Source organism: Saccostrea echinata, unplaced genomic scaffold, assembly GCF_033153115.1.
Source record: "Saccostrea echinata isolate AGI-Se365-2 ecotype Australia unplaced genomic scaffold, CSIRO_AGI_Sech_v1 ptg000054l, whole genome shotgun sequence".
In the NCBI taxonomy this organism is placed as follows: domain Eukaryota; kingdom Metazoa; phylum Mollusca; class Bivalvia; order Ostreida; family Ostreidae; genus Saccostrea; species Saccostrea echinata.
This window is the reverse complement of record NW_026889803.1, coordinates 55,156,088-55,175,333: the sequence shown is the minus strand read 5'-3', so window position 1 is coordinate 55,175,333 and position 19,246 is coordinate 55,156,088. Positions and strand designations below refer to the sequence as shown.

Sequence of the window (19,246 nt, the reverse complement as noted above, 5' to 3'; positions counted from 1 at the left end):
GATTTATTGCAATCAGACTTAAACTGTAGGAGGAGTAGCCTTTTAAAACAATTTTACAGAAATTTCGATTTAATTGTGTATCTCAGTGTAGTCTACTTGTATGTCAAGTTATACTAAAATCAGACCAAAACTGTAGGAGTAGCATTTTGAAAGTATTTCAAGGAAATTTCTAGTTTTAGTAACCATGGCAACGCCGTTCATCGAAAATCAAAAACCGATATAAAGAATTATGTATCATATTTTAGTTTACTTGTGTGCCATTAAGTTACATGTATATTGAAATCAGATCAGAACTGTAGGAGGAGTAGCGTTTTGAAAGTATTTCACAGAAATTTCTATTTTTAGTAACCATTGCAACACCGTTCATTGAAATCAAAACAGATACACAGAATTATGTATCTTAGTGTAGTCTACTTATGTGCCAAGTTATATTGAAATCAGACCAAATCTGTAGGAGGAATAGCATTTTGAAAAATTGTTTACAGACGGACACCTTACTATTGCGTAAGTTCTTCTGGTCTCTGACCAGTAGAGCTAAAAAATTCACATAGGGCCTTATAGTATGTATTTACAGGTTAGTGTTTATGTTCCTGGTATTTATCAATAACCTTAACCTTTTGTCAACCTTTGAGCAAGCAGCCTTAAATCTATAGGTGTCTTTTAATAAATTATATTGTTATAAGATTCTGCTAGTCTTAGCTTTCTCATGATGCTGCCATTCTCTTGGTTGTCCCCCTAATACCTTGGCACTGAAGTCTCCCATAAATGCTTCTACAAGTTTGACTTTGCATGAAATACTTCAAGACTTTGTTAAAATTTTAATTATAATATAAATCCACAAAGCTTGTAAAATTGATCACGAATTAGATTTTATATAACTATCTGCCTCATTCAAAACTTGTTGAAAGTCTTTGAATTTTTCCACATATTTTAACGCAGAAGGAAGGTTCAGCCACTTGTAGTCAATGTGTTCATCAGATAACCTGATAGGTATGTTTGGGTTCTTCAGTTCTGAGAGCCAGTACACTACTCTCTTGGGATTCCCCCTCACTTCATAGTTCAATGTCCTTTGGAAATTTTCATACATATGGAAATCTCCTTTTTTTAATCCTGCCTCTTCCTCTGTTTCTCTTAATGCAGTTTGTAACTCTGATTCCCCAGGGTCTACGTGACCTGCAAAATATTGGATAGTAAATTTTAAATTGCAGTATCAATACTTCACATGTTTTATTATAGTTTTACAGTTGCTTGCATTAACACTGCATCTTTGTGATTGCATATTTCACTGACCCCAGACCATCCAATACCACACACACACACACACACTTAAAAACAAAGATATTTATTGCACCAAAAGTTATCAAATCTTTTTGCGTTTATTAGTTGTGTTGGATACTGAGAAGTTTACTATATTTCATTGTAATGAATTCCAGCTGATAGTGTTGTTGCCTCTGAGCAAGGGCATAATGACATATTTGACTCGGTCACATGTCAAAGGTTAAGGTCAGTGGACATTGTTCCTGACAATATTTTTGAATTCTGTCCTGAAAATGTTGTTGCCAATGATCAAAGGATGCTTCTGATCTTGGCTAAAGGTCACAATCAGAGGTCAGAAAGTTAGTGAGCAAGAGATTTACATTGAATCATGCCCAGTATATTATTACGAAACCCTTGTTTGGAATGAATTGTAATGGTTTTTGATGCCATGATTAAAACCATGTCATGATCTTGACTTGGTTGACAATGGTTTTCATGGGGTGAAAATGCCTCGGTTCACAATGGTTTTCTTGGAGTGAAAATTTTCAATGTTAAACTCAACTTACGAGTTTATTTCCGTCTCTTGGTTTCGAGTTGATGGTATTGGGTTTATTTCAGAGACATGAATATATTCATGTCTGGCTGAGTGGACTTGGTGACGAGTGGGTCAGACCAGGGACCTATATTACATGTATATAGTATATAGGTCCCTGGTCAGACGCAACCTTTCTGCTTAATATTTCAATAACATGAATCACAAAATTGGATGCTTATTTATCACAATTACCTTTAGGTGGTGTCCAGTGATGTTCGCCATACGATGTCTGAAGCAATAAATACTGTATTTCTTTTTCAATTCGCCTAAAAATAATAAAACCTGCAGCTACTTTCTGTTTTGGGTTCATTTTTTGTCCTCCCTCTAAAGAAGAGGGAATATCCAAAGGGCGGTAATCGGCAATCGAAGAAAAAAAATCAATTATGAATTAATCATTCATTTTGGATAAATGTCGAATGTTTGATCAATTAAACCGTCTGACATCATTTATATTTAATTCCAGGGATGAAGTTGAAGTTGGTAATAAGAAATTTTATAGCTACTCAACATTTAGCAGTGCACCTGTATTTAGGTAAGGTACTAAAGTACCGATTTTAGGGCAACAGCACGCAAGTCAGGACGGTGCGTTCGCATAAACTTACGTTTAGTTGCCCTGCACTAGCGTTAAGTACATTGCGGATGTGTTGTGAAAAATAGACGCCATCAGCAACGATTTTCATATTCAAAAGGGTTTCACAATTGACAAAATTTTATTTGATTTGGTTTTGTGCGTATATGTGTATCTTTCTTTTTCTTGGAACGGGGGGGGGGGGGGGGGGGGGGTATATGTACCTGTATATAGCTATATGCTAAGTGGTACCTATGAGTTTTGAAGTATAAATTCCTTATTAATCCTTATTCCTTATTAATAAAAATATAAGAATTTTAAAATAACATGCAACGACAAGAAACGATGACAAATAACCTACCATACAAAGACAGACAAGAAATACTATCATGAATATTTTCAAGCTAAAAAAAATGATGATGTTTATAACACATATAGACACATGTACTGTATATGGCTATAAGTGAGTCATGATTGCATTTTTAAACTATTTAAAACCAATATTTATAAAAACTTATTGTGAGGTCAATTTTAGCCCAATTTTCATGTTTTTTTTTTCACTGAATTATGTAGAATTGTTCAAATGGTGTGTTAGTAATGAAAAATGAGCAACAATTAACACAGTAATAATATTTCAGAAAAATGCATTTTTCAATGAAATAAATAGGGGAAAAGTAAAAGTATGACTTACTTATGGCCATGCAGGTACTGTATATGTACTGAGTTCATTCTTGTTTTAAACAATGTAGTATAATTTAAATTTATAAATTATTATCATTATTAATCTATGGATATTGATATAGTTTAAACTGTTTAAAACTATTATATTTATATGTACCATTTCCGCCAATTTACGATGATCTCTTCATCAATATAGCTACTTTCAATTATTTCTACGCTAAAAAAAAATAAATCATCCTCAGTATTGGACATTGATTGAAAAAATATGAAGGGGTTTATTTCGTTACTTAATATTGTACTTTTTGTGGGAAAAAGTAGGAGGAAGTCAAAATTGTTAATGTTCGTTTTGCGAAAAAAAGGAGGAGGAGGGGCTAGCCCCGCATCATTATGTGCTATGTAAAAATTTCACACAGTATAGTGATAAAACATCCACCCAAGGACCCTTGAATGGTGAATAAACGCATTTACTGAACATAAAATATCCATCATAAAATTAGAGAATAACTAACAAACCCCTTACATGCCTGAGCTCCAGGCATCATTCGTCTACATGGCCGTAGGAACCGGGGGGGGGGGGGGGCATGGGGAATTATTATGCCAATATATAGAATACTATATTGGAAAACATAGCTACTGTATGCTGAATAGTAACGTACGTCTCATGACCTTTTCTTTTTTGCTTGTCGAGGAATTTTTAGTAGTTGGAAGTGCCCCCCCCCCCCAAAAAAAACTGAAAATGTATATGGTTGTGCCCCCCCCCCCCCCCCAACTGAAGTTGCTTCCTACGTTCATGGTCTAGATCTGCTAATTCTGTGTCCATGTGTGTAATACCACCATCCAAACCTGCATGACAATCAAGTGCAATGTAGACCTGCGAAAAAAATCCTGTCTACCATCTAAAGGAAGATCCATATGATAAGGAATGGATAGTACAAATTCATCGTTACTAATGTAAGTGGAGGAATTGGGGTGTTAGCATGAGAAAAAAAAGTTACAGATCCAGTATTCAGATTTTACATCTTGAGGTTGGGCATCGTCTAAAGTCACGGTACGGAGACTGCATATAGTTTCCCCCAACCAGAAGGGGAGAGGATAAAATTTGGCCGTGGATTGCGACGATTAGGGTGGGGCTACTTTTATCTGAATGTACAGGAAAACATGTAATACTACGAAAGCCTATTAGGATCAAAATACGGTTAAAAAAAAATTAAAAGGCGTTATAACACCTTTTCAAAAGGCGTTATAACGCAAAAAAGGCGTAATAACGCCTTTTGAAAAGGCGTTATTATGCCTTTCCAAAAGGCGTTATTATGCCTTTCCAAAAGGCGATATTATGCCTTTCTAAAAGGCGTTATTACGCCTTTCTAAAAGGCGTTATTACGCCCTCCGAAAAGGCGTTATTACGCCCTCCCAAAAGGCGTTATTTCGCCTTTCCAAAAGGCGTTATTACGCCTTTTATTTTTCAATACATGACTTAGCCCACCCTGGGGGCTGATTATAATTAGATTTCCAGGAAAAAAGATTTTTAAATGTGTAAAAATTTTCAGTGTTAAACCAACTTATAGTCCTTCTCTGATGCCAGACACCTCTACCAAGATGCATGGATTTCACAAATTTGGTTGAAGGCTAATTGCTCATTATACCTATGCAAATAGTTTGCCTGTTTTTTTTCTAAGAGGAGAGAAAAATATTTCAAATTTGACATGATTTTTTAATACATGGGTAGCAAAGCCCAAAGCCGGTTCTGCCTATATCTTGAATTTTCAAAAGTAGAGTGTTGACTTCTCTTATAATACGCATGCAAACAGCTGTCTGCGAGATGTGCAGGAATATAGAAAATACTATAATTTATAATATAATTTATAATATTAAAACTATAATCTAAATATTGCATAAATAAAGATGGATTTGGTTCAATCTTTTATATATTTATTATTTTAAAATAACGCCTTTCCATTTTTGGATATAACTCCTTTCAAACAGGCCGGTAGTACGAATACGAGTGGGGGGGGGGGGGCTCCCACACCCCACCTTTTGGGAGAATATAGTAATTACGCCTTTATTTGCGTTATTACGCCTTTTTCCGCGTTATAACGCCTTTTCAAAAGGCGTTATTACGCCTTTTTTCGCGTTATAACGCCTTTTAATTTTTTTTTTACCGTAGTTTGATCCTAATAGGCTTTCGTACGGGCAAGTCATTACATTTAAAAAAAGTTTTACCGAAAAGTTAGAAAAAGATTCCCCTCAAGTTTAGGCAGTTTATTTTTTCCGGGGGGGGGGGGTCTTGTTTTATTGTTTGCTTGTCAATTTTATGGGAGGCTACCCCCCCCCCCCCCCTTCAAAAGCACGGGCCTGTCAAAGACATGATAATGGCTCTTCAAAAGGCATAATAACGCGTTTTAATTTTTTTTTTTTTACCGTAGTTTGATCCTAATAGGTTTTCGTATAATACGAACAATGAATTCCCCTATATAAAATCTGTATAGACGAATGATAAATTAGAACTAAAAATAATTGCTATGCATCTTTTTTGTTTTTTCCTTTCTTTTTGTTTTCCACGGGTTTTTCGTAGTTTACAGGTACCCTTAAATCCCATCCACCCCTCACCCCGAAAAAGGGTATTGTCCGTAGTTTCGCAGCAACATGAGTTAGACTTGAAAATGTTGATTGTGGCTAAGATTTCGTGTTAATAATCATAAAAATTGTGGCCAAAATTTCGTTTTAATAATCATAATTACATCTTAAGAATTTTGTCTTTGTCAAACATTAAGAAAATAGATGATTTTGTCCACAAGAAGGTATATTCTTTCACAGACACTGTTTATTCCAAAAAGCACGGATATAATGCAAATGAGAACGAATTCTGTAGCAGTTTTTCCGGATATAAAATTTCTGTCCATCAAAGATTTTGGTGTATATTTCATCTGGCGGGTAGAGAAGTGTGAAGTTTAGTTTAGAAGAAAAATTAAAGGAAAGCAAAATATAATGGCAAATATGAAAGAGGTTTGTTGGAATTGATAGTCAAAAGTACAATGTTGTGTGAATAACTAGATTTCTTTCAAATGAAGCCCGTTAGAGTTTTCCTATTAATAGAAACAACTCAGTTAAAAAAGAATACTGTAGACCTAGCTATAATCCGAGATTCCTCTGACTATAACCCCTACTTTTATATTTTGACATGTGCAGGGGTCAAAATATAAAAGCAGGGGTTAGAGTCAGAGGAATCTCGGATTAGCCTAGCTAGAGACAAGTAAACTATGGTTATTAAGAAATAGCTATACCTTAACTGTATACCATTAAGCATAATTTCTAGCGATTGTAGTGTACAGTATACTGAATCTTCATATCTTTATTTTCAACTTATTTCTTCAATCCGGTTTATATAAACAAGTGTTAAATTAAAAAGAGGAATTTCAATGCAAATCTTTGATTTCTAGGAAGTTAAGTCCATAGAATGAAAAGAATAAGCATTCTATTTAAGGAATTTCACACAATAAACTATATATTGATGCCCCAAAATACCCAAACACTGACAAAGTCTGTGACCCAGGAGAGCAAATCAGGTAAGATAACTACCAGAAGTATTTCGAGCGCGATTGAAATTAAGCAAAATATAGATGACTGAATTTAAGGTTTGAATAATTTTCAAGTTAAAAAAATTAAGAAATGTATTTTAAATAGCAAAAATTTCCTTATATTTATAGCTATTTTGAGCTGTCAGCACTTTATTTTTTTCAAATAATGAATACCAACTATGTCTCCGATCCCAATGAAGACGAAATTTTACAAAAGTCTGTGCATATTTGTGCTACATGTTGGGGACTTCGTTTAGGCCTGAAAAAATCTTAAATAATGTTTAAAACCATTAGAAAGTAGCAAATTTGTGCAAACACTAAAAACATAAAAACAATCTGGAAAAATAGTGTAGATGCTACACTTCCTATTCAACGTACATTTTCATCAAAATATTCCTATCAAAATAATTTTTTTCTATCTAAAACATAAGATTATATCGGAAAACAAAATAGCTACTTACGTAATCTTTAATTCTGAACTGTCCTTAGGCAGATAGATCAGAATATATTCAATTTACTAATATTGTTTACTTCACATAACAAATTCGAACGTTGATGGCCGCCAGGTCACAAACACGAGTTATCTAACTTTGCAAAAAATGGCGTTTACTGGAATAGCTACTTATAGAAGAGTTTTTATGCGAGTTTCATCTGAGTCACTATATAGCTTGGTATCTCATGGATTCGTGGTACTTACCGATTCGTTATTAAATTTATTTGATTAAAAAAATTTCAGCTTATTTTTATTGTGATTTAATGTGAATAGGTCTTATCTCTTCTTAAGTAAAAAACTGTGTATTTTCATCCCTATATATTTAATGCAATGTTTGTAAAATTTAATTAATAAGACATAATAAGTAAAATAGTCATGAACAATGGTAACAGAATCTGATTTTTAATCACTGTCAGTTGGGCGGTGTGGGCAAGTGAATGTGCTTTAGGCTCCAAGAAATGTAACATCTACAGGTACAAAATTTAAAATGAGTCTAGCAGGGACAGATGTCATACTTTCCCTACTGGATACTCAAATACATGTACCGGTGAAAATTTGCTTTATCATACTGTTATCTTTTCTTCTCAAAAGCAAATATTAAAATTAATTTATATAAATGGTAACAAAATTTATAAAATATTATAAAGCAATTTTTAATAATTTTAACAGTGATATATATTCAGTCACTTCCTTCAATAATTCGCTTTATTAATTAATAAATTATCTGCTTATAATTTTTTGATATAGCTAAACATCAATTATTTATAAGGTTAAACTTGAATTTATTTACAAGACTATTATTAATTTATGCTGCAAAACGAGAATTGACTTGCTTGAATTCCTAGGACAAATATGACAAGTACTTGTAATTTGAATGTTTATTATGATAAAAAAAATTACTGATTTATAACACTAGTTACTTTCCATACTTTTTTCCATGCCTAGCAACACCACTTAATAAAAACAGCCAATCATGCAGACAATACCTGGAAATTGTTCTGGAATCAATCTAATTTATTTCACTCATTTATCTATTTTTGTAAGAAAAGTTACACCCCACAAACGTGAAAAATATGACTTTATGTGTAATTTGTATATTTTCTGCATTATTTACCGAAAATTCCATAATTTTCGATGAGTTATGCCTCTTTGTTTTCGTAATGAACTAAACTTTCGATTTCTCAGTATAAGTTTCGTAAAAAAAACATTACGCGTGCGCAATGATGGAAAAAAGAAAATACCACGAATCAATGGGTACCACGAATTGGTGAGAAAAGACCATAATTACTACCATCCATGTGCATTGGAACATGAACATGGAAGGTGAAACTTGTTATTTCACTGGTAAAATGTTGAATTTTGGTAGAACTTATACAACACTTTTATCTCAATAGTAACATACATATAATACACCATCTGGCAAAATATGTACATGTAGATAAACGTCTTGATTAAAGGTTTGGACCATAAAAAAGTAGTGTGCCTGGTAAAAACGAGATTTTTCAAAGTGCCCAGACCCTCCATTTTGGTAAAAAGACAAATATTGTCATTTTTGTCATGTTAGTAAAGAAACTACTTTGTGCAAATAAATTGACAAATAACTTTTCCACTCTTCTTTTTGCTTGTGAATTTTGCACTGTCAACAAACCATTATTGTAGTCAACTACAGTTGATCTTCGGTATCTTGAACACGGATATCTCGAATACCATGGATATGTCGAAGTCATTTTAAAGTTCCAACTGCTTATTCCTTAAGTATTTTACCCTGGATATCTTGAATCCTCTGTTATTTCGAAGTATTTTCTCGGTCCCTTCAAGTTTGAGATAACGAGGTTTGACTGTGTATTTGAGAAATTGAGATTGTTTACAATGTTTTCTGTCCTTTTTCTGTTGGTGGATCTAACATTTTTTTAAATTAAAGAGGTAAATCAGTATTCTAGATACACTTAATTTTTATGACTGTTTTTCATAATTTTTAGTTTTAGTCAAAACTATAATTTAAATTTATTACTAGTAACAGGGACCTATATTTTAACAGGATAGGCAACTCCTTCAGCGCCATGTTTATTTCACCAAAACTCACACACAACACTACAAGTTTTTCAAACTACATTTACATCCAGTAAAGACTTTGTTTTCTGATAAATATTATCTCTTGTTTTTGTTTAGTGGAGTGGATTTTTGATAAATTTTAAAACAGCGAATTCTAAGAAATATGGCTGATCGGACATGTGTTGATTTTAAATAAACAACGTAATTACAACTAAGGTAAGGAGTATAAACAGGGTTAACAACCAGAGCTCCCACTGGAGCAAAAATATTTTTCGAGACTTACGACATATTGCGAGACTTGCGTAGTTGCCTATCCTGTGAGTATATAGGTTCCTGCTAGTTATCATCATTTTCAGAATGATGGATTTCAGTATCACCACTCACTGATGACTGACAAATTGGTAATGCCATTTTTTTTTTTAACAATGGTCCTCTCTATTACAGACAGAAGAGATTCCACCTCTAAAGAAACAGCCATCACACTGTAGGCGTGGTCTAGCCGCCAGATTAGCGGCAAAAAATAAAAATGTCACAGAAGATAAGTCAACAACAGAGATCTCAGGGGAATCGGCTGTCTACTCCACACAGGTTTCACGGATGTTAAACAAGAGAGGAATCCCTGATGTTGAGCATTTTCATTGTGTTTTGTCAGGTAAACTGGAAGAGATACAAAAATAGTGAATTTTTTGTTAAATCAGTATTGTCTAAGTCATATAGATTTATCATTAAAGCTGTATGGTCCAGTCTTTTTACTCACAGAAAAATTTGATTTATCACCATTATTCATTTTGATACAGTGTAAAAGTTTCTCACTTTCAGAAAATTACACACCCCAAGTTCACATATGTTCCAGAGAAAAAGAAATTTGAATATTAAAAAAAATTATTGTGGTTTCACAGTGCATAGTATTTATAATGACTGCTGATATGGGACATGCACATTTGGTAGTGTTGCTTCAATTGTAAACATGAGATTTTACAATGGCGGAAAAGAGTTTGACAAATATGAGGCACATGAGAAGAAGAGCAGCAATCAAACAGTCTACTTAATTTAATAAATTTCTTGAACATGGTATCACTGTATGATGCAAGAAAATGGTTAAAATATGAAATTTTTAGTTCACCTGAGCTTAAAGCTCAAGTGAGCATTTCTGATCACCCTTTGTCCGTCGTCCGTCCGTCTAGCTGTCCGTCCGTCTGTAAACCTTTCACATTTTCAACTTCTTCTCAAGAACCACTGGCCCAATTTTAACCAAACTTGGTACAAAGCATCCTTGGATGAAGGGGAGTTTAAATTGTTAAACTGAAGGGCCAAGCCTCCTTCCAAGGGGAGATAATCAAGAAAAGACAAAAATAGGGTTGGGTCATGAAAAAAATCTTCTTCTCAAGAACCACTGTGCCAGAATGTGGAAGCATGCTGGGGTAGTGTAGATTCTAAATTGTTCAAATCATGACCCCGGGGAGTAGAATGGGGCAACAACAGGAATCCAAGTTTTACTTTGAAATATGTAGAAAAAAATCTTCTCAAGAAGCACTGGGCCAGAAAAGCTGAAACTTATGTGGAAGCATGCTGGGGTATTGTCAATTCTAAATTGTTCAAATCATGACCCCAGGGGGTAGGGTGGGGCCACAATAGGGAATCCAAGTTTTACATTGAAATATGAAGTAAAAATTTTAAAAAATCTTCTCAAGAACCACTGGGCCAGAAAAGCTGAAACTTAAGTGGAAGCATGCTGGGGTAGTGTAGATTCTAAATTGTTCAAATCGTGACCCCCAGGTTAGGGTAGGGCCACAGTAAGTACTACAAGCAGGAAATCAGGTGAAAAACAGCAAGGCCAAAGTTACTCAAGTGAGCGTTGTGGCCCATGGGCCTCTTGTTCTATAACGTATTGAGTAAACAAACTCGTGTTTTACTTTGTCATACTTTCAAATTATTCTCAAAAGATTTTTACGCAGAGGTTCATGAGTATTTTTCTGTAAACATAGAATTATATATGTGTAATAACAACTTAGGCACAAGGCATAAAATTAAGTGGAAAGGATATTTTAGCCATATGAACATGTGGTAAAGAGACTTAGACAATAATATCTGTGGATAAAAAATACTGAACACATACAGACCATACATAAGTCTTGAACTCTTCACAGCTTAAAGCCTTCACAAGGCTTTTACTCTTGTCATATGTACAGCTTGTTTAAAGTACTTATTTATGTTAGGTGATGACAGCAATGATGATGATGAGGATGATGATATCATTCCCAGCAAGAAAGCCAAACCTAAAACTGATACACGGAACACAGCTGAAGTCTGTAGTCTTCTCTCTGATGAGGAGGAGGAAATAGATTGGTGAGTATCTGATAGTGACAGCAAATTTACCTCCATATTTTCTTTTTATTTGTAAGATATTTTTAATTTTTTTTTTTTTTACTGGCAGTTAGTGAGTCAATATAAAGTTAGATTTTTTGAAATTTTTTTCACTGTGTTTTTCACTATGTAAGGTTTCATTGAGACAAGTTCCTCTAAATTTTGATTTACAAACCGTATATACTTGCCTGTAAGTCAGTCCTCCTATTAGTCGGTTGTATTTTTTAAGTTTAAATTTGAGAGATTGACTTGCTAAAATACCAGTCTTTTTATAACTCACGTATAAGTCAGATAAAGGCTTTTGGACCAAAGTTTAACTCCCAAAAAACCGACTTATAGGCGAGTATATACGGTAACCTGTATTGAATGTAAACTGTGTTGGTCAGCAGAACATATATAAAGATTGAAGATCATCAAGAATGTCTTGAATTTTAGGAAGTAAGGCCCTGAAAAATACCTTTGATTCAAAAACATTTTTTTTTTAGAACAATTAGCCTTTACATGTTGATAAATGTGATATTTTAAGACTGCATATTGTGCATTTCATTACATTAAAAAAACCATTTGCAATCTTATATACATGTGTAAATAAAACAGTCGAAGAAAACTCCTTCACTGAATAAAGCTACTCTGTATCTGATGTGTCATATCCACCACACATATGAGGTTCAGATGTAGTACTTGCTGACAATTTATCCATATTGTAGCACACCCCCAGACAGGCAACCAATAGGAGTTGACTTGATGAGGTCTCCCTCCCCACCACCACCCCCTGAACCTCTAGATGTAATACCAGTTCTCACCAAACAACCTTCAATGACAAGAGCCATGAAGAAGGCCATGAAGTAAGTGTTAATTACTGAAAAGATCCAGTTACATAGTGCACAGGGATGTAATGATCTGTCAATACAATATAAGGAGATGTGCTGATGAATTGCTGTTCAGTTCAACATAAAGTGTGCTTCAAAAAATAATAATTCTACTCACTGTATACTGGTTTCTCGTAATATCACGGTACTTATTCTTTTGGGTTAAAAAAAGTTATTCTAAATTCTTACTTTAATTTGTAATCAAATGCTATTCATAAACCTATCAATGAGCTAACTTTTTAGTGGCAAATTAAATTTTGCTTTGTTCAGTTTTTTTGGTCTATTTTTAAAACAGGGTGTCTTATTTAACTCCTAAAATGGAGAGTCTCATGGTATCACCATATTGGAATACATGGAAGCTTGGAGGTGTCATGACGTACAATTTCTATTTTTTAATCCAACATGTGAATCTACGTCTTAACTAAATGATTACAACTTGTGCTTTCAAAATATGAACTTCATTATGGTTTTTGCTAGGTTTAAATATATTTAATGGTCTAAAAAAAGATAACGGGAATGGAAATCTCTAAAATTACTATTTATTTGAATAAATATTTCTCCAATGCATGTTCCATACTTTTTTCATCATTATACGAGTCAACAATGAGACGACAGACAGACAGTCCATAAACAAAAAGGATGTGATATGTATCCTAATACCGTATTTGGCTGAATATAATATGCACTTTTTTCCAAAAATAATTTTCTGTGAGAAAGGGGTGCGTATTTTACACCACAATGGGATTTTGATAGGTTTTTCTTTCATGTGAAACACGGCTATCATACGCACATACCGTAGTGTTACCTAGAGACTTATGCAATTTCTTGCTGTTTATCGTTGTATTTAAAACTTCGAAAAGTTATTGTTGGAATGTAGGCTTGTTAAAAATGTTATAACCTTTTGATAGTTAAATTAAATTTAAAAGCAAGTTAAAATTAATTTGAGCTGCATGTTCATCGTTCCGTGTAGGCCGCCATTAACGATGTTATTTATAGATGTTCACACATTCCTTTGCCACGTGCTTCCGTAATCATAGTACACATGTACCTAATCAGTCAGACACTCGGTCAAAAAAGTGATGTCAATCTTTAGTGAAATACAATTAATTAAAATTTATTTTAGGTTTTAAATAACTCAGTGAAAATTCATTTCAACATAAACTGATAAACACCCCTCTATATGTCCCAATGAATGGAAGCCAATGTTGTGAACACGTGCGCTTGTCACTTGATAATTACCCCTCAACACCCCTCCAGGCAATTAAATTGTTTACCGACTCCAAAGCATTGTTTTTACAGTTAGAGCACTGATTATTTACTGCCCTCATTAATGGCTTTGATTATTTTCTTTGTTAAAAATCGGGGGTTGGTTTATGATCTTTCTTAGGTATAAGCATGTGTTGATTACGACACATTAAACAGTTAAACGCTGGTTAAATGTAATTTTACTTTATCTTATATCGGCCTCGTGTTAAAATGATTGAGAGTTTAAAAAGGAAATATGGAGTATTTTGAAACTTAAGTGTTATCATTTACTCGAGCTCTGTAAAAAATAAGATAGCCACAAAGATTACCTCGATGTATGAAGACATATATCCCATTTTTGTACCTCATTTTTCACAGCTTTGGAGGTGTGTTGATAACTACACTTTACCACGCTTGTTAAATTTTGATTTTATTTTTATAACATCAGCTATGTATTTAATTAATTAATTTCAAGTTCAAAAGAGGAAAATCGTAGTCTATGAATACTTTGATTTGCAATATCGCTTGCCCTGTTAAATTTACATAATTTTCAACATGATTGCCTTAAACTAAAAATAAATATGACAACTGTTAAACTTGCAAATATCTTGTGCTTTGTTGAAATAAAATTATTTCCACAAAGAATAGTTAGAATACGGCGATGTATAATTTCAATATCACCGTATGCTAAAAAAAATTAATAATAAACTCTGTTAATACTTTAATGCAACATTATCTCGTGCTTTGTTAATAAATAATTTCCTGCAAATTGCCGCGATATGGAAAGTCAAGATTAAGAAATAAAAACGCATTTGAATAAAATATTGTGTTCTGTAAATTTTTGGCACTTTATCTCCGCGCCGATTTTCATAGCATATTACCGCGATTTTCAAAAGTTCAGAACACCACTTGGTAAAATTTTCTGCTGCGTATAATACAACCGAACTGCATTTTTTTCCCCCAGTTTCAGGCTCAAAAAGGGGGGTGCATATTTTACACCAATACATATTATATTCGGCCAAATACGGTATTTGGAAATACCACAATACAATGGAACTGATGAGAACTAAGTATATATCAAATCTTCAATTTACAAATGAAAGAAATCTATGCAAGCTTACATTTTCTATGACTAGTATGACACTGTAGATAAAGGGAGATAAATGTTGAGACATTTCAAGGTACCAATTCTGCTAAAAATTTGCAAACAAATATCTGATTTGAATGAACACAGGATGCAAGCAACATATGTCTTAAAAATTTGATATTTCTGAGAATTTAATTCATGCATGTAAATAGGGAGGAGAGTAGAGTATTACTGTAAACCACTTTTTATTCACAAGAACTTTAATTCTGCTTATTTATGCAAGATGATTTGCTTGCAAAAATTTCATTCTCGTGTATATTTTTAGTAGCAAGGGGTATATAAAGCAATAACCATCATTTGTGAGAATTTATCCGTATAAATACCAAAATACTTAATTCATGAAAATTTAATGATCTGTAGTATTTCATCATGTTTCAATAGAAGGATTTCTTTTAGACAGCTATCAGAAGCTAAGACCTACCTTCAGAGGGACAATACTGCCTTAAACACTTCCTATCAGGATGGAGATGATGTCATTTGTCTAGATGATTCTTTTGATGAAAACTCTGTGTTTTTCTTTGTCCAGTGTAATGCCGAGTTAAAAAAGCATCGAATGGGAAAGGTGACATTTCATGTTTGTTAATTAATACTAGTCAAAGTTTTTACTATATGTTTCTTAGAAACAAGTAAACATTTTCCCAATCACATTTATTTCCGATGTTTGCTGACATAAAGCTGTAACAAATACAAGTATGTATATTGTCAGAAATATGCACTTAAGGTCAGACGACACATTTCTTGAATATCTATTAAGCATGTCTTTGAAAAATTATCATCTTGTGATTTCTAAACAGTTTTCAAAATGGCTTTAAAAAAAGAGATACGCCAGAAATTAAGATATTGGCAATTCAAAGTGATTTCCAATAGGATTATGTAGATATTTTGCACAAATGCCTGATAAGGCAATACTTTAATGACAAATTCTTGGGGTAATTATATACTATTGAAGAACGTGTTGTCTGACCTTTATAATAAAATTCTGGTATTAGATAGCATTGTGTGAATGTAAAGAGCTTTTCTGTAACCATTTTTTTCACATTTCTAGATCATTTAATTGATTTTACTGTTTCAATATTAACTAGTGTCTGTTCTGTACAGGTTAGGCTAAATAAAGTAAAAATATGGTTCTTGGGCCCACGCACATCCATTTTGAGGTATCCTCAATGCAATTTTTTTGGTATTTTCAGTAAAATAAAACATTGGTTATACAGAGACCAATCCTGGGAAAAACATTTTGCGCACATTTTTTTCTAGGTTTGCACTTGATTTTCGTTTCCAGTAGCCATTTGTCCATGAAAAATGAAAAATATGCATATATTTGGTAATTTTATGAGATGTTAAATCTATCTTACAGAATGACTCCAGTATAATTATTACGAAAGGATTTTCATTTGTAATCTTTTAGAAAATTCTGGAATTAAAAAAAATGCCCCCCACCCCCCACCCCCAACTTATACCGGGTAATTTATTGCTGATGAAAGAAAAGAGAAAAAAAAATGTCCTCATCTGTTTTTAAGAAAATTGGCCTGAGAACTGTAATTTCAATTTTATTTTGCCTTATACATGTAACTACACATAAAAGTTATATTCAGAAAAAGGATTTTTTGTTTTGTTTTTGATTTTGCAGTGGGAGCCATTTAAAAATTTGGTGGATGTGTTGTCTTTGGAACAGAATATTCCTGCTGCTGATGTAATGTTATCACTGAATGATGTAACAATTCGTCCTTCAGATACACCTATCTCGGTCAATCTCAAGTCTGCCAATATTATAGGTGGGTACCACACAGAAAAAAAAACACTCTTATTTCCTTTCATTTACAGAATAATAAAACAGTACCAACCACAGATATACTGACAACCTGAATTTTACTAACATTATTGGTGGATACCTGATGAAAACTTTATTTTTTTTGCTCTGCCATGTGCATTGCAATGATCAGGGCATACAATCTTTCTTAATATGTCTGTTTTTCTATTCTTTAATCTCTCCGACCACCCATCTAGCATTTAGCTCCATTTCAAGGACAAAAGCTACTCAAGTACAGTATTTTCAGTAAATTTCATGATAAACACCTATTAATACATGTAAGAGGAATTCAACTGAATCATTTTCTGATCTTGGCCTTCCACACAGACACTTACTGTTATATCAGAGAAACTGTTCTAAATATTTTCATCAAACTACAAACACGGTATGCTCACACATTTTGTACAACATATATGTATTTTTATTTAAAGTGTATCGTACCATTTTTAGCTCAGCTCAACAAAGTTGGGGGAGCTTATGTAATACCCTCAGCATCAGCGTCCTAGGTTGAAGTTTTTGGAGCAGTTTTCTTTTTAAGTACTTCTATGCCCTGTATCAATCAGAGATGCATGGAGGATGCTTCTAGTGTGTTTCATTGTACCAGTCAAGGTTTCAGATGCTTTAATTTCAGCTAAAGAATGACAAGGTTAATGTTTTTGGTGCAGGTTAAATTTTTTTGGAGCAGGTCTCATTTCCAAGTAACTATAAGCCCTATATTGACCAAACTTGCATGGATGATACATCTAAGGATGCACACTACTGGACTTGCTTCAGATGCTGGATCTGACCTATATTTTCCGGATGAGTGACCACGTTAAAGTTTTTGGAGCAGATCTCATTTCCAAGTAACTATAAGGCTTATCTGAACCAAACTTGCATGGATGATGCATCAAGGGACGAACACTCTCAAACTTGCTTCAGATGCTGGATTTGACTTAGATTTTCTGGATGAGTGACTAGTTTTAAGTTTTTAGATAAGTCCATTCCCAAGCTGCAAGCCATATCAGACCAAAATTACATAAATGTTGCATCTAGGGATGCACACTACTAGATTATTAGTTTAGTGTGGGACTTTGCCTTACTTAAAGACAGCATTAGTTGAGGTGAGCTCTGTAATCTCTGATTATCTATGTTATACATATGAAAATGAATGAATAGCTTAAGATATTATTTGAAGGATAAGTAGAGACAGGAGCTTTTATCAGTATGTACCTGAGTTTTTATTTTTCAGTGATGTACAAGAACTCTCTAAAAGATAGTTGTGAACCAGACAGCTCAGATCTCTCAGGAATTCAGTTGTTTGTTCAAAGTCGAAACTCTAAAAAGAAGCTAGAGTTTAAAATTGATCCGGTAATTTTATTTTTGTTTAATTTAAAAGACAGTGTCATAGTAGAGTGAATTAAAATTTCTTTAAAACATATTTCACTTGAAATTGAAATTTTAACAACAAAGTATCTGAATAAATAAAATAGCCTTAAGATTTTTAACTTAATGTAGATTGTAAAAGTGCAAAAAGTCTCTTTGATGCATTTTAAAATTTTCCTTTCAGCTGGCCCCTCTACAGTTACTTATCAACAAATATTGTATAAAAACTAAAAATGATCCAGTAAAGTATCGCCTGCAGTTTGATGGGGAAGATGTTCATCCACAAGACACAGCTACGGACTTAGAGCTTGAGGACGGTTACTGTCTGGACATAATAGAAAACACATGATAATTACCTAACCCTGTTACTATAAAAAATTTGGGCATTGTTCAGGAAATCAACTTGTCATAGAAATGGCAGTGTTGTTACATATTTTTAAACCCAGTCATTCCTTGGCCCAGTTGCGTTGATTACATGAATTTGGTTCACTTCAGGTTTTAATAACTGTGCCAAAGTAGTATGATAATTATGTAGGCATAATGTCTTCATAATGCTACCATTACAGTGGTGTTTAATGCATGTATTTCATGTTTATGGAAGATGTTATACAGTTTACTGTGTTCAGTGTTATTTGAAAGATGTTCCTATTTTTGTTATTAACACAAAGCATCTTTGCTGAATAATATCCTGGTAAGCCTGTGTCATTAGTATGGCCTCTGTCTTCAAGCGAGTTTAAAAAGGAAGACAAAGAATCTTTATTATAACATGAAAATAAATACTACACACTGAAAAACAGACAACTGTTAAAGGAATAACTCCTGCCCTCACTTTAGAAATGTATGTAAAATCTGTAATCAACTATGTCGCTTGCTGTCAGGATAATATCAAAGAAAATCCAATATTGTCTGATAATTGAATGTTACATGTACCTACCCTTGTTTTGTGAAAAGTCTATGGTCATCTAAAGTAATCATGATTTCATCTGAAAGTCATAGTAATTTAATCACACATACATAATTGGTTATGGACTGGAAAACCAAGGGAACTTATGGAAAGCCATAGGGGACCCCCATGTCATGTTCTATATATTTCATTGTAAATCAATCCTACCCGGTCAGGATGGTAATCATGACCATGTCAAGATTTCAAACATGACCAAGCCATGATTTTCATCATCTTGACCAAGTCAGGATTGATAACATGACCAACCTATCTTGGCCAAGTCAA

The 19,246-nt window shown here is 33.4% G+C and overlaps 2 protein-coding genes across 3 annotated transcripts; one reads left to right on the top strand and one right to left on the bottom strand.

The window, feature by feature from the left end:
- Positions 1-803: 803 nt before the first annotated feature.
- Positions 804-2,212, bottom strand: LOC133171920 (bis(5'-nucleosyl)-tetraphosphatase [asymmetrical]-like). The gene is made up of 2 exons (XM_061306714.1): positions 2,045-2,212; positions 804-1,173 (listed from the first exon to the last, which is right to left on the bottom strand). Exons 1-2 carry the CDS (start codon positions 2,160-2,162, stop codon positions 857-859), a joined length of 435 nt encoding a protein of 144 aa, XP_061162698.1. The 5' UTR covers positions 2,163-2,212; the 3' UTR covers positions 804-856.
- Positions 2,213-6,018: 3,806 nt separating this feature from the next.
- LOC133171919 (uncharacterized) lies at positions 6,019-19,068 on the top strand. 2 transcript variants are annotated; one of them, XM_061306711.1, is made up of 8 exons: positions 6,019-6,104; positions 9,666-9,873; positions 11,438-11,567; positions 12,293-12,430; positions 15,243-15,408; positions 16,474-16,618; positions 17,885-18,003; positions 18,203-19,068. In XM_061306711.1, the coding sequence occupies exons 1-8, from the start codon at positions 6,087-6,089 to the stop codon at positions 18,365-18,367; spliced, it is 1,089 nt and encodes a 362-aa protein (XP_061162695.1). In that variant the 5' UTR covers positions 6,019-6,086; the 3' UTR covers positions 18,368-19,068. The 2 variants fall into 2 exon arrangements, with proteins under 2 accessions (XP_061162695.1, XP_061162697.1); XM_061306713.1 differs by having other exon boundaries at positions 6,072-6,140; positions 9,670-9,873.
- The last annotated feature ends 178 nt before the right edge of the window (positions 19,069-19,246 follow it).

Bases quoted from the DNA above. Each gene is read 5' to 3' on its own strand.
- LOC133171920 (XM_061306714.1), bottom strand. From the start codon at position 2,162: ATGAACCCAAAACAGAAAGTAGCTGCAGGTTTTATTATTTTTAGGCGA. The intron at 1,174-2,044 runs GTAATTGTGATA...AATATTTTGCAG, and splicing joins TCACTGGACACCACCTAAAG to GTCACGTAGACCCTGGGGAA.
- LOC133171919 (XM_061306711.1), top strand. The intron at 16,619-17,884 runs GTGGGTACCACA...TTTATTTTTCAG, and splicing joins CAAGTCTGCCAATATTATAG to TGATGTACAAGAACTCTCTA. The intron at 18,004-18,202 runs GTAATTTTATTT...TTTTCCTTTCAG, and splicing joins TAGAGTTTAAAATTGATCCG to CTGGCCCCTCTACAGTTACT.